This window comes from Photinus pyralis, unplaced genomic scaffold, assembly GCF_008802855.1.
Source record: "Photinus pyralis isolate 1611_PpyrPB1 unplaced genomic scaffold, Ppyr1.3 Ppyr1.4_LG6, whole genome shotgun sequence".
Taxonomy (NCBI): Eukaryota; Metazoa; Arthropoda; class Insecta; order Coleoptera; family Lampyridae; genus Photinus; species Photinus pyralis.
In genome coordinates this window covers 21,040,185-21,055,894 of record NW_022170663.1, presented here as the reverse complement: position 1 = coordinate 21,055,894, position 15,710 = coordinate 21,040,185, and the positions used below count along the sequence as shown (strand labels likewise).

The 15,710-nt window shown below is 36.3% G+C and overlaps 1 protein-coding gene across 1 annotated transcript in view; it reads right to left on the bottom strand.

The window, feature by feature from the left end:
* Nucleotides 1–793: 793 nt before the first annotated feature.
* Nucleotides 794–15,710, bottom strand: part of LOC116174192 — a 42,096-nt gene continuing 27,179 nt past the window's right edge. The window contains exon 2 of the mRNA XM_031492066.1: nt 794–2,955. Within this exon, the coding sequence (XP_031347926.1) occupies nt 1,104–2,867 (1,764 nt within the window). The 5' untranslated portion in view covers nt 2,868–2,955 and the 3' untranslated portion in view covers nt 794–1,103. The remainder of the gene's footprint in view (nt 2,956–15,710) is intronic.

Below are 15,710 nucleotides of genomic sequence, written 5' to 3'. Positions count from 1 at the left end.
GTTCCACCAACTCGACGCGCAATTCCACACTTCCGGTATCGGTGATATCATCAATGATATAGCCAGAGAGCTTATGACTTGACAACGAAAGAGAGTCTTTTGGTTTTGTTTATAATTATCAAAAAAACAATTCCACGGCTCTTAGCCTTGATTTAAATATTTCCGGGGTTGTGATTTGTTTATAAACTTAATTTAGGATTAAATACGGGGCGATGTGTCAGCTAAAATTATGATGCGATAAGGCTGAATGGTAGTACACAGATTTAATTGTAGAACTTCTGAGCCAAATCTAGTAAAAAGTTAGTATTTCGTGGTTGTTCGTACCATAGCACTTTAAGTTCAAGTACTAGCGGTGTTCGTTGGACATTTTCAGTTTGATGTTTGTTATCAAGATTTTGTTTTTGTACTGAACTTACCCTTGTTTGAATTCCGTGCTTTCATTTTATAATCGTGTGCTGATGAGTAAAGTGGCCCCGAGTTAATCGCCGTGAAATTTATGATACGGATTTGCTATATAAGTTTTTGTGAGTATATCATTTCTTAAATTTGAATTTTCCTCAAAATTTGCTGCGTGCCCTTAAACCAGTACAAGTGTCTACACAAAAGTAACTTTCGTAGAAAAGTACCTAAATGCACACTAATCCAAATGTGAACAAAAAGGCTACAAATTTGCGTTTGCCTCAATAAATAAGCAATGTAATTGTAAGTGATACAAAACAATTGTGGATTTTGACATTTTGAGCACACAAGCGTGAGGACAATTTGCGAGTATATTAATAGTAATGGTGTTCATTTTTTGGACAAAATTGTGCGCCTAAAAGTGATTATACCTGTAAAGGTGTTTCAATTGAACAGTTTACAGTAAAATGCGATGATTTTTGCACTGTTTAGCGCATTACTTTTTGCTTTCTTTGTGAAAAGGCGACAAATTTACCTTAATAAATAAGTTGTAAGTGATACAAAACAATTGTGAATTTTGACATTATTAACACGATAACAATGTGTGTACTTTAAAATGTGGTGACTTACAGAGAACCGTATTTGTGACGAGTGAGCCCATTAAGCATTACTTTTTGCTTTCTTTGTGGTCAATTGTGCACAATTTATGACAGAAATGTATGATGAGGAGTAGGCGAATTAAATTTTGAAAACTTTCCAACAAGAAGTTCCAAAATAAATACAAGTACGGCTATCGAAATACCAAAACCATAGATAATGAAGATACCGTAAACGTGGGATAAATTTAACGCAACTGGATCATTCGACGGCTCTCTCAATTGCGCTGACTTGCGATGATATTCGTCAATGTCTCGTTCCCTTTTTAGATAGAAACCGCCTTCAATAAGTCGCTTTATCACAATGTTTGCCGAATCCATGATGTATTGATTATACCTCGAAACGAAGGTTAATTGTATATTCTCAACCACCTTATCGTTAACAATAACGTGGTGAAAAGTAAAACCGTTGTTTGTTTGCCAATTTTCCAAAGTGTACGCAGGCACCAATACGGAGATGTTATTGTACAGCATTAACATTCGCAAGCAGCCATCATAATCCTTTTCGCAAAACGCTTGCAGATTTCCCTTAATATTTGAATAGAGGGTGTCACTTGATTCAGTGCGTTTGAAATACACGTCCTTAATCTCTTTGGCGGTGTAGATTTGATATCCCGCTTCCAATAATTCTTCCAAGGTTTGGATACTTCGTTCGTAGATTGGAACTGTTAGGACAGGGATGAGCTTGCAAATAAAGGCGGTTTGTATATTAATGAAGGATAGAATATATATCAAAATGACAAAGCGCAGCAGAGACACTTTAGGCATCGGCTTCATTAGCCCGTAGATGGTCAGTGAGAGTACATCGAAGATAATTTTGACCAGGTCTTCACATTTTGATTTGCGAAACAGAATTATGGCCCAAGTCGAGACTGTGGCAATAAAGGCGCATACTATTAACAACCAGGTTGTCCACTTAAACACCTTTGAAAAAACGCGAAGTCCAACAACTTGCTCTGGGTGTGGTACAAGCCACAGGAGCTTTGACTGTAAGATCACTCCGCTTAAGTACTCGCCATATGTTGCTTGTGTTCTGTAATTTAGGCTAATATGTTCTTTGAAATTACCGTTTTCAGTTTCATTTGGTAATATTCTTGCATTGATCACATTTCCTACGGAATCAAGTGTTTCGGAAACACACGATGACACTCTATCTGTACGTGTATTAAAAATCGTACCCAAATAGCCTATTGGGCATTGATTGTAATTCCTGAGGCGCTGCGGAATGGAACGATTCAAATTCATACCTGCATCGCATGGTTCATTCGGGTAGAAGCGTAGTGGCCACTGCTTACAATTACATTCAGGCCCATTTGGATTTGCGGAAATTATAATTGGATCGTCGTCATATTTCTCATTGTAATATACTACAACGGTGTAAACCAAAGCCCATGATAATAATAAGTGGTACACAGTATTTAACTGATCCGTAGTCCTTATAAAAACCACATGTTTTTTTGAGGTTATTTCATGGTTCCAACGGAAATTCCAACTTATTAAATCAAAAATATGGGGCCTGCGGTCATAATCCCAAGCAGCCACAAAATTTTTGGCGACCCTTTTTTCAAAATCCAGTACTCCGGGATGATCAAAGTTGAGTATCACTTTTGGATTAGGTACGTCGAATGGTATATCATCATAAAAATTATCAACGTGTGCGAAATAAAGCACATCATCGTTACCGTAAAAGTTTTCAATCACACGTTTAAGACAAGAGTTCAACTTGTTACTTGGCTCGCGCTTCACAAAACTGCAGCTGATGACGAGTAGAGACGACAGAGTTGCGACAATATAAAATGTGGTCGGCTTCATTCTGCAATGTGACTCTTTCTCGTTTGTTTATCTGTTGTAATCCATAATTCAGCCGGGATTCATATACCAAGGAGGTAAGATGATATGACTGGAACAAAAAATATCACTATTACACTCAAAAAGGAGGTAAGTACTCTCAACAACTTTTTCAGTCTTTAAAGACAATAATAGGTACAGCGAAATAGATAAGGGATACCGTTTATGGATTTCGAAGGGGAAGGGAACTAAATCGCTTCGTCTTAGAAAGTACACTGTTCTACAGTTTGCCCATAAGCAAACCACATTGTCTATGAGTTTGCCCGCGTTTTATAAACTGCCTAGGCATTTTATAAAGTGATGGATTTTACATAATGCTTACGACAATCACGCAATTCAATATTTAGTCATTTACGAAATGACTAAAATGAATTCAGTCACTTACTAAGAGCTGGAAGAGCAACCGGCAGATTGTAAAATACGAGCACTAACGCATTCATTTTACCGCGTTTTATAATGCCTAGGCGACGAATTATGCCTACTATATAAAATCATCTTTTGTGTTACAATGTTTACCACTCGACAGACAATTAAACTTTAAAACTACCAATTAACAACACTTTCCGAATTGCAATAATACTATTTTTAATTAAAAATAGCAATTTACAATGAATTTGTGACTAAATTCAAGACATAGTCAATTCTTTAAAAAAATGGAAGGATTGGAATAATTCCATTACGCTGAAGAATGCGAAGAATTCAAAGCACTTAAAAGTGACTCAATCATCTAATGAACCTTTAGAATATTAAACAACTTATAAAGTAATTGTACACGATTTACAAAAAGCGCATTTCCACTTGTATTCATTTCCCATTGTAAAATGCAACTTCTGTTAAAATCGTAAAAATCCGGTCAGAATAATGAAAGATAGCGTTGCAATCCATTTTTGACGTGCTACTTTAATTTCTGTTTATAAGAAGAATTTCATTTCAATGCTTTTCTAAATAAGAAAGTTGGAAATGCGCATGCGCAAATCTAAATTTTGAAACTAACGTTAGATTTTCCTTTGTTCCAAGCGCCTAGGCATCAAATTTCATTTAAATGCTTCCATAAATAAAAAAGTTGGCACTGCGCATGCACAAAACCAAATTTTGAAACTGGCGTTAGATTTTCATTTATTCCAAGTGCCTATGTATCAAATTTCATTGAAATACTTTTATAAATAAAAAAGTTTGCAGTTTGGTTTATAAATGGTCGAGATGCGAAAAGGGCACTGTGAATTTTGAATCGATTCGACTCAACTTTTGGCATTGCGTATTATATGGCTAAAGCTATGCCCATATTGAATTTCATGCAATTCAGTTCATAACTAACGGAGATGTAAAAGCGATCGAACATTACTAAACAAAGTTATCGTTTACACGGAGAGATAGATGGACAGACAGACAAAGGAACAGTCGGACAGACCAACAGACAGACGACAGACAGCAAATACAAAATTATAAACGATCTCTAGGATCGTTAATAAACGGCAAAAGTGTAAAATTATGGAACATGTATAGAACGATTCTTTGGATTTTTTACAATAACTTTTTTAGCAATAAACGCAGAAAAAATTCCTTCCTTGGTGCAAGTCTCGACACCATAACGAACCAAATAGCGAAAAAAGTAGAACAATAGTTCTTAAGATAAAACTAGTATTCTTTGGATTTGGAGAAACTAACCAATTACAATGATTAGACAAGGTCATAGAATTCAAATAAGTTAATAAGAATCGGAAGAATTTGAACAAACGGATAATATTTTGATACTAATGGGCGTGCCGCCCCATGGTGGTGCACAACGATATGGTGTGGTTAGTGTACGCTTTAATCAAAACGGGGATTTTACAGATAAGCAGTGAATTGTGAATAAGACGTTGACTTATAAAGATATTTCCAGAATGTAAAGGGACTAAATACTAGAATATAGAAAAAGAGACCGTTGGAAACAATGTGCGAAAATTTAAATAATTTTACGACTTTAGCGGAGTTTCGGAATGGGAATGTTATCAGAAAATTGTATCATTGTACGTGAGATGTACGTCGGTAAATCAAGCGCATCACGTACTATGTATTTGAAATGTACATACGTAAGTGTTTAAGGTGGCGTTTACATTGAAAAATTGGAAACTTGTTTCCACAATAACTGCCTTCTGGGTACAAATTTTTGGTTGAAATAGCTTTCATTCAAATATATTATAATACTGTTCCGCCGTTATTTAGGAAATAAGTTGTTAAAAAACTCCCATATAAAATATATATCTTTCATTTTTATCACACACTGATAATAATTTGTTATCAAATTTGACTTCATTCACAAGCTTAAACCCTTAGCAACCATCGGTCGTTAACAGTTTATTTTTTTTACCTCGAAACAACGTTATTGAGGATATCGCAAGGCAACTTTTGCACTTTTTGTAAACGCCACCTTAAACAAGAGTGTGATTATACGGGGGGGGGGGGTCAATTTTAAAACTTGCAGTCGGCCATATTTTTCAAACTAAAGAAGATATTGAAAATCGCGCAAAACCGTTTCGGGAGTATCGAGGGGGAACCAAAATGACGTTATGAGATTTAAAGATCCTAAATGGCAACCCCCATATACTTGTGACACATCGTTGGAAAGCTACTGAGAAATGCTTTCCAGTGGTAATTCTTGAGCCAAAGGTACACTAGTAAAAAAGTTGTCTGTAGTTATTCCGTATCCAGTTTTCAAACAATTTACTAGATCAAGAACTTTTCCTTGATCTTTTTGTGGTCTGTTACCTTCCTTCCCAGTGTACACTTGCATGTTCATTACGTATGATGACTTCACGTCAGCCATTGCCCAAATTGTTATCCCATATCTCGCGGGTTTTGACTTCATGTACACCTTGAAAGGACACTTCCCTCTATAAGCCACAAGTTGCTCATCTATTGTAAGGTGGCTACTTGGATAAAACATTGCCTGATGTTATTCACAAAACAGTCAAAGACATGTCTAATAGCTGCCATTTTATCTGATTCTCTTCTTTGCATTCTAGTAAGAACATCGTCAAACCTCACGAATGACAATAACTGAAGAAATCTGTCTCTAGAGAAGGTGGCAGTAAAAATAGGGCGAGCAAAAAGTGGATTTTTTGTTTCGGAGAATTTTGTTACAATATGGAAAACGATCTTCCGTAATTTTTTAGCAAAGGGAAAACGCTTTAGCATCAGTCAAAATTCGACCGGTCGAGATACAATGTCGAGCGGTCGGGATAAATAGTCGACTGTTCGAGATAAAAAGTCGACCGGTCGAGAAGTGCTGAAGGACTATCAAACTTTTCTTTTTATCTCGACCGAGGTTAAATTTTAAGAACAGGGTTCAGTAGCTACGAATCTGCGTCATACAATAGATTTTAAAACAATGAATGTCATTGGTTGCGCGGGTTAAATCTGAAACGAACATAACCTCGTAATTTAATCCTTCAATGCAATAAAGTCAAGTCAGAGAGCCCGTGTTAAATGTTAATTTTAATTATGCAGCCCACAGGATGAGTTTTTAGTTGAAAGCTCTGAGCTTTGAAAACTTAACTTTTTCGTTGCTACAGAACCCCATGTTGAAATTCCATGGATCCTTCTCAGCTCCAAAAATTTTTAGAAATTGAGGCATTGGGGCAACCTCCAGAACTTTATAATTATCTTATGAGTGCGCCATCCCGTTACAATTTTGAGGGTTGCAGTGAGAGCTGACAACTGTAATGTAGATATGAACAGGTTGGTGCAATTCCGCATTAATTTTTTTTTACTGCGCTAAAAGCAATTAAGGTCAAACAAAGTCAAAGATGAAACACTCTTCTCAATTGCGCAATTTAACTTTACAACTTTGATATAAATAATTAATTTAGCCTCTGGTCTATAGTTTATAACTACCTACATTGATCATGGTTGTCTTTTATGTGTGTAAAGGTGAGATCAGAATAAGGACATGTCACAAGTATACTTTTTTGTATAAATTATACTTTAATATTCGTGTGCAATGTACGACCTCGTCCTAAGCAAGATTGGTCTGCACTTGACAATATCCTGTTAGTTACTGGAGTCGAGCTAAAACTTATGTTAAGTTGAAAGTGTAACTAAAGCATAAATTGTATCTCTTGTAATTAACTTATTGATTTGCGATTGGTCGACTCGTGTGGAAACAACTTTAATAACATTGTTATGGATTTGAGGAGTGGTTATCGGTTAATTGAATAAATTAAACTTGCCAATAGTTTTTTTTTCTCAATCTGCTTGACTATTTATAAGCATCAAATTACATCTTCCAAAATGTGCTTTTAGAAATTGGGTCCAAAGTGCAGACCTACGAGGATGGTTTCTCTGTTCACATAAATTACAGACAGCTATAATTAAAACACTGCCTTGCAAACCTAATACCAATGTTTCAATTCTTTTTTGATATTCGCAATGTAAATAGTCTGGTCACGATGTAGCGCTAATGAATATAGAAAGCTTTTCTATAAGTAAACGCTCCACCTCGTCACGCCTGGAAATATATTAGTAATCGCCCCAAATCCACTGAATGTCTAGGATTTGCCTTGATGACTAGACAATTCTTGAAAATAGCTACACAGTGCGAAAAGTAGCACTGTGCCACTCAAGGGAGAGAAATTCATTTTTCACGAATGTTTCCCTTAGCACAATAGATACCCACCACTGGCGACAGTACAATAATCTAGTCAAAAGTAACTGAAGACATAAAAAAGGAGCGTCTACTGTTTCTAATACAAAAGATATGAATGATTTAGTTAAGAAAAACTTGATTCGTTGATATGAAATCTATAATATATTGGTAGGTATTCCAGTTTCAGTGTCTAGGGAATATCAATACGCCATGTTAAAGAAGTACTTATCGATTAGGAGTTAGGAGATGATTTTCTATTTGAGTAGCTGTCTTTTTAAAGCAAATAACAACCTCAAATCAGTTTTGTCCCACACGAAAGACCAAATCCCTCTCACAGACAAATCCGGTATTCTACAATCTCAAATCCCCACATGTAAATCCTCCTGCAGGAGCCAAACCGGTAGGAAATTCTCCACCAGGTTCCTCGAACACTTTCAAAAATAACAATTTATTCCTTGTCCACTAAATCCATCTTCGCGCCACACATCTTGGAAACGGGTCACTCGTTTAACCCTAATAAAGATTTCACTACTTCAAGAAGCAGCAAGTCATGCTACACCAAAATTGAAAACCCAAGGAAGATCTCTCAACATTTCATTCGAAATCAAAAAACTGATTAGAGAGAAAAGGAAAGCCAGAGCAAGATGGCATCGGTATCATTCACCAGCAGACAAAACTACATTCAATCAACTGAACAACAAACTCAAAGCTAAAATAAAAGAAACGCAAAACAAGTCATTCCAAGATTATATCGCTAATCTTAACCGTTATGACAATTCAATATGGAAACCTATAAAAGCTTCCACAAAACCAATACAAAGAAACTATCCAATCCGAAAAGATACCCCCATTCCTGGTGACTGGGCTAGAAGTAGTAAGGACAAGGCCGATCTGTTTGCACAACACCTGGCTGAAGTATTTAGCCTTGAAGATGCTGTACCAACACAAGAAATGATTGCCAATTTACAAAGTCTTGTGGAAAATACCGGTCACATAAAACTAATAACTCCCCACGAAATAAAAAAAGCAATCGCTCTTCTAAATACCAGAAAATCACCTGGGCCTGATCACATCACACCCAAAATGCTAAAAGAAATCCCTAGAAAAGGAATTGTACTCCTAACATATATATTTAATGGAATCCTCCGTTTGCACTATTGGCCCCTTCAGCTTAATGCTGCTGAAGTAATTCTAATAGCCAAACCTGGTAAAAATCCACATCAAGTCTCCTCCTACAGACCAATAAGTCTGTTATCTACTATCTCCAAGCTCCTAGAAAAACTCATACTCCATCGAATTAGTCCCCTCCTAAATGTTATCCCAGATCATCAGTTTGGATTTCGACAATCTCATTCGACAGTTCAACAGTGCCATCGCGTCGTACAAACAATAAACACATCCCTGGAAAACAAAAAATATTGCACATCTGTACTTCTTGATATAAGCCAGGCGTTTGATAAGGTGTGGCACACTGGTCTTCTCTACAAAGTTAAGCAAATCCTCCCATCCTACTTTCTACTCCTTAAATCTTACTTGACTGATCGACAATTCCGGACTAAAGTAAATGGAGAATACTCGAACACTTATCCAATCCAGGCTGGGGTACCGCAGGGCAGTGTGTACTGTGGTGGGCCCTTTGCTTTATCTACTACACACATCTGATATACCTACTACACCCAATACTACAATCGGTACTTTCGCGGATGACACAATCATTCTTGCAAGTCATGAAGATCCAACAATAGCATCTTCTTATGTGCAAAGTCAGCTAAACCTTATACAAGATTGGACTAACAAATGGAACATCAAAATTAATGAAAGTAAGTCAACTCAGGTCACATTTACACTTAAAAAGGGCCGCTGTCCACCAGTTACTGTCAACAATTCAATTATACCTGTATCTCCATCAGCACGTTACCTAGGTCTACACCTCGACGAAAAACTTACCTGGAAGATACACATCTTAAAAAAGAAAAAACAAATCGACCTACGACTAAATGATCTAAACTGGTTGATAGGAAGAAAATCCCGATTGTCCCTAGAAAACAAAATCTTGGTTTACAAGACAATAATAAGACCTATTTGGACTTATGGTATTGAGTTATGGGGATGTGCCAGCAAATCAAATACTGCAATTATTCAACGCTCTCAGTCCAAAATTCTTCGAGCTATTACTGACGCACCTTGGTACGTAACCAACAAAATGTTACACGACGATCTCTTTATCCCTTTCGTTTCGACTATCATACAAGAGCGTAGTGCAAGTCATCATACCCGGCTAGAAGCACATGCCAACCCACTAACACAACCACTTTTACTACAACACGACTCCAGGAGACTACAACGACGTTGGCCAATTGATCTCAAATAAGAAGTAGGTGAACTCCTCGCTGGAAGAGTTCCCATCCCGCCATCCAGGACTGTCTAGCTTTAAGGTCCCATGTTATCATATTAGCCCATAGAATGTCAATTCTGATTGCTAATAAAAATATATATTAAAAAAAAAAAAAAAATAAAGATTTTGAAATTTTGCATATTTGAGACAATAACACTTAATTTTTTGAAAATGAAAGAAATTTATCATCAAGTAAAAACCCTCAACTTTCACTTAATGAAGCCCTTGGCTTCAACAACAACCTCTTGTTTGTACAATAATTTTCGATTTAGGTACCTTATACATTTATTCAAAATTTACCAGTTTACTGTTTCCCTCTTTACCCACTTGTCAATTTGTTAGCGGTCCACACACGCCGCGCCGTCTGCTTGTTCTGGAATTTAATTTAATTCTTAAATAATGTAATCATCCAAAAACGTATAAGCTGTATGTAGCTTTCCCCCTTTTCCAATATGTGTAAGTAGCGTCAAATTCGTTAGTATTAATTACACCTTTGTATTCTTATAGTTTATATTTTCAGTTTTCAACTTAGAACTTCAAGTTCAATGTAAAATTCAAAGTCCGATTGGTTGTTTTTAATTAGGCCACCCTCTTCGGTTTTAGAGCCCTTAAATGGTGCATTTAGATATTTGTCTGTGTCGTAAAAGTTTAAGTTTCAACACATTCCATCTTCAATGCGTAAGTAAATCTAAACATGTAATTGTGCTATAACTTTATCATTCGTAGGTCAAAAAATTTCTTTAATGAGTCCACCCTCTCCGGTTTAAGAGCCCTTAATTTTTGCGTTTCAATATTCGGGTCTGCCGACAAAAAAATGTAACTTCAGCGCCATCTATTCTTTTTATTTTCAACCCGTCTTCAATGTCTAACCTTTACTTTACAACAACACCTTCCATCAATAATAATATTGAATTGAATTGAATTTATTATTTCCATTTTTCCATGTAGTTGTTGGTTCCCTTCAAGTCTGAAAGACTTATCGAAAGGTAACCATTAATATAGTAGTATTAACTATTAACAAATTCATTATTTACGTACAGGTAAAATAGTTCTAAATGTGATATTTACAAAGCTATTGATAAATACGCTACAGGCATGGGGTGGTTATGATTAATATAAGTAATATTTTCTTAATCTTTGATATTTAGACAAGATTCAATCTACACTCCTAACAAGATGCATAATGCGATTCGGGGGAATGGACCAATCTTGAACAGTTTTATACGGCACTAATAGCCAAATACCATCCAAGAGAGAGTAAGGTTTAATTAAAACCGAAGCTATGGAAGCTACTCCCACTATTCAACATTTGGACCATAAAATGCTATGCGATCAAAAATGTGTTGCTGTTGAGTCACCTTTGGAATTTTTGTTTACATGGGAAATGTGCACTAGAAGAAAAAGAGATACTGCAGGATTTAGTTGTTCATGTTTTCATTAGTTTGGTTTGGAGATAAAGTATTGCAGTTGGCACTGAGTACACTGTGTAATAACAGTACTGTTTCCCTTAAAGTAGTTTCTCTCATCAGAGGCGTAAAGTGATACCTACTTTTATAGGGTTTAACCTTTTGACTAATAATTTAAGCAGTCGTCGCTTTAGCAACACGGTATAATTTGAAAATTTATTCAAACATCCATTCAATTAAGGAAAGCTTGTTGCTAATTAATAATATTACATTTATGGCTCATTAAAAATGTGATGACAACTCGTTGCCAGATGATATCACTTAATATCGAAATCGATAAAAATTTTATTTCTAAATTTAAATTTTGGACCGTTTTCTATACTCCAGCATCTCCTTATCTGTACTTCGAATCGCGTCGAAATTCTATAATCAGCCTTAAAATGGTAACTTTAGAAGAGCAGTGTCATAGAGGTTGTCTTAAAAAAATAGAAAACGCTGAAGTTTCAGGTTTCGCTAAATACACACAAATCCGTAAATGAGGATTTTTAATTTTAAATTTTAGAAATGTCTCTGAAATTTTATACCGCCCTCTCGTTCGCTTCTTCAGTAGAAGTACTGGAGAGACATTATGTTATCAATTAATGGTCCTGTTTATTGAATAATTAAAAAGTGCTCCAGGAAGTTATTTCACCAAAGTTGTTCAGATTGTCAATATTATTGCAAGTGAGTTCGGGGTATAAAAAAAAAAAGTTCGAACCAATTGCACTCATTTATATTTTTCCACAATGCGCCAAAAATAAGGAACGGCATGAAAACTCTTTCTCTGTCATGTATTTTCGCCATAGCCCGATGATGGCACAGTGTGTCAAGATGTATCTCCACAAGAAACAAATTATGAACGTTATGCACACGTATATGGGGGTTGGCATATGAGACCTGGCTGGTAAGGCAGGATCGTTGGAATAAAGGTAGAAAGGTTTCATTAACGTTTATACATCGTGACCGGATTATTTACATAGCGAATATAAATAAAGAATTGAAACATATCTCTATCGAAGATTAGAATGAACTCATGCCTTTATATTAAGTTTTAATTATAGTTTCCTATAATTTATGTGACTTCTATGAGAGCAGTAAGGCAGTCTCCACGAGTTTGCACTTTGCACTCAATTGCTAATCGAACAATGCGAAGGTGGCGTACATTTCTTGTATTAAAAATAATATATGGACAGCGTAATTTTATGCGTGTAAATTAAGATGTCGGATCGATATGGAAACCGATAAAAAATTCTGGCTTATGTAATTTTATTCAATTAATGAGGTAACCACGTCTCGATTCCATAAAAATATGAAAGTTATGTCCAGCACCACGAATCTGCTAATCGCTAAATCAATCGATTAACGGTCCTTCCGTTTACGTTGTAACCTAAGCTGCCATTCACATATTAGTTGTATACGTAACAGTATCCTAAGGGTAGTAGACTACCGTATGCCAATTTATTTAGATATATAACAAATGGCGAAACAAAGCGTTCAGATCTTTCCGATTTTACTTATACAAAAAAAAATAGACTTAGACGACAAGGGAACGGCAACAGTCCTGGCCAGGCACAGAAGTAGGATTACATAAAGAAGCTTTTCAGTTTATAATCTGTCGCTTTTTTACAGAAAAAAATCCGATACAACTGAATACCGAACGATTCTCCTTTTACAATACACCTTAAGGGGTTGATGCCATTGAGTTAGAAAACTAATGGAGGGAATCAAATGCTTGGCCAGACGTAGACCACGGGAACCAAAAGTGGCCTCTAACTGTGATTAATGTACCACACCACTTCCGTTATCATTAGCGTTTCACTTCAGTGGCGTAGAGATATAATTGTCATTCCACTAATAGGAATAATAACAAAAAAAACGTATAGAAGGAGTAAAATACATGCTCGTGGTAAAGTAAACAAAATAGACAAGGATGGGAAAGTATGCAGATTTAATATAATCATTGATTACAAATCTAAATATACATCGATGTGTTCCAGTAGTATAATTAAGGCCAGTTTACTATAACCACTACAACTTGACAACTCCCATTAAATTCACTGTGTTGATCAATAGCTACAATTGATTGGTTGGTCTCAGGTTCATTACAAGTTTTGATAGTACCTACCTACTGCATATTTGACGAGATATTTGATGAACATTTTCCGGTGCAACCTTTGGTCGAAATCACAGTCAATGAAGCGTTGTGAGCACAAAAGTAAATTTCGAGAGCTGTTCTTGAGATATATTTACAAATGTTAGGTAACCATTTTGCTCGAAGTACCGGTTCGTTTGGAAAACTAAGAAACATAAAACTAGGTACCTACAACCTCGCATACAACATGATAAATGACATGTCTTACCGATGAAAGGAAATGCCATGTTTCTTCCCTTTATGAGAAATTTTGCATGATACGCAGCTAATCATTCTCAATTCACAAAATTGCGTGTGATAAAAACACTATGCGGCAGTTAGTTATGGTTGATGCTATCCCACCCGATCAGGATAACTTGTAAAACAAATTTTTTGAATCGGCATTTGTTTTACTTCTATTCCAGGTACTCCAACAAATAAAAAATTGGGATTGCGCAAATACAAAAGTTGGAACGCGCATGCGCTATATTTTTTGAATTTGCTTAGTTTCCTGAGGTTTAAGGAATATTTACTAACACAGAAAATCGGACATTCATATGTTCTTTGTAACAAGAGTTATAAAAGAAACTCTGTTTGGAGGTTTGGGTGTTTTTTGGGCTGTAACTTTTTGTCCCGTTGGTATACGTAGCCAAAAAACAGTAGCCACTTTTCTTATACGCTGAATAACGTGTATCAATTTTCAAAGCGATCGGACAGATGGACAGACAGGCAGCAATAGAAAATTATAAACGATCTCGAGAATCGTTAATAAACCACTCTATAAAATTGTGTCCAAGTGAGACAACACTCTCCATTGGCGATCACCCCAACGTTCCAATTGCACCTCGGAAAAATTTCCTAAAAAATTGACAGTTTCTCCGACAGATGCTCTCGCACGATTAGATAGTTGTGCGAGGGTGCACCATCCTGTTGAAACCAACAATTTCCAACTTTTGTGTGGCAATGAGAAAGTGTTTTTGATTTCTTTGTATCTGTTCAAAAAATGTATGCCTTCTCAGATCCCCATGATAGACATCCTTATCTTGGACACAGTTTAGATGTACCTTATAGTTTCTGTACAAGTGTACACCCTTCGCTGAAACTACTTCCTCTCTCTAGAGTCTGACACTTCCTTAGATTCTGTAGCTTCTACCTACATCTTCATCGGCGTCTGTACCATGTCCACAACATACGTTTTTCTGTACGTTTCTGTAGGTCCCCTCATTTTCAGAGTGTCTTTGGGTAGGTAGTTCTGTAGCTTCTGTAGTTCCGCTTTCTGCGGTGCCTCTTTATCCTATACATGGTGTATTTTCTGTAGCCAGTAGATTTAGTAATTTCTGTACTTTCTGTGTGGTTTGAAGGTTTCGTACGTTTTTTAGATACTGTAGATTCCGTATATTTCTTAAACTCCGGCAGATTCCGCAGATTTTGCAAACCCTGTAGGTGGTCCTGTAGATGTGGTAGATTCTGCAAATATGCTGATGGCGATTATTTTGTAGCTTCTTGTAAATCTTACAGTGGACGTTCTGTGGATTCCCTTCGTTACATGGATCCCATGGTTTTCTTAAAGCTTATAGATTCACCAATTTCAGTAGACTTTGTAGATATACGTTCTGTACGTCGTGTAGATCCTATAAATCTTGTTTCTTCTATAACTTCTAAACTTTGTGTGACTCTTGTACCATCTGCGCCATTTGGAACTCCTGCAGTCAATCAGGATCTGTGTCTTCTGCTGCTATATACCGTCCATACTTTATATTTGGTACCGCGGTCGAGATTAAACTCAACTGCGCCACACGGACCGGCTATAATAGTTTCTGTAGTTTAATTTGTATTGTACGAGGAATTCTGTAGAGAATCAGAAGATTCTGTAAGTCCTGTCCTGTAAGAACTCTGTACTTTCTAAAAATTATGTAGATTCCGAAGATTCCGCAGATTCCATAGATTCCGTAGATTCTCTACTTTCTGAAGATTCTGTAAATTCTGCAGAAACCGTTTAGTCTATACATTCTGTAGAATCTGAAGATTAGGTAGATTGCGAAGATTTCGCAGATTATGTAGTAACCGGAGATTCCGTAAAGTCTGTAAGTTATGTAGATTCTGTAAGGTTCCGTAGATCACGTAGTTTCTGAAATTTCTTACATTCTGAAGATCACTATTTCTGTCGGTGATGAGCCTGGTGATGAGGAACCTGTATCATCTGCAGCTT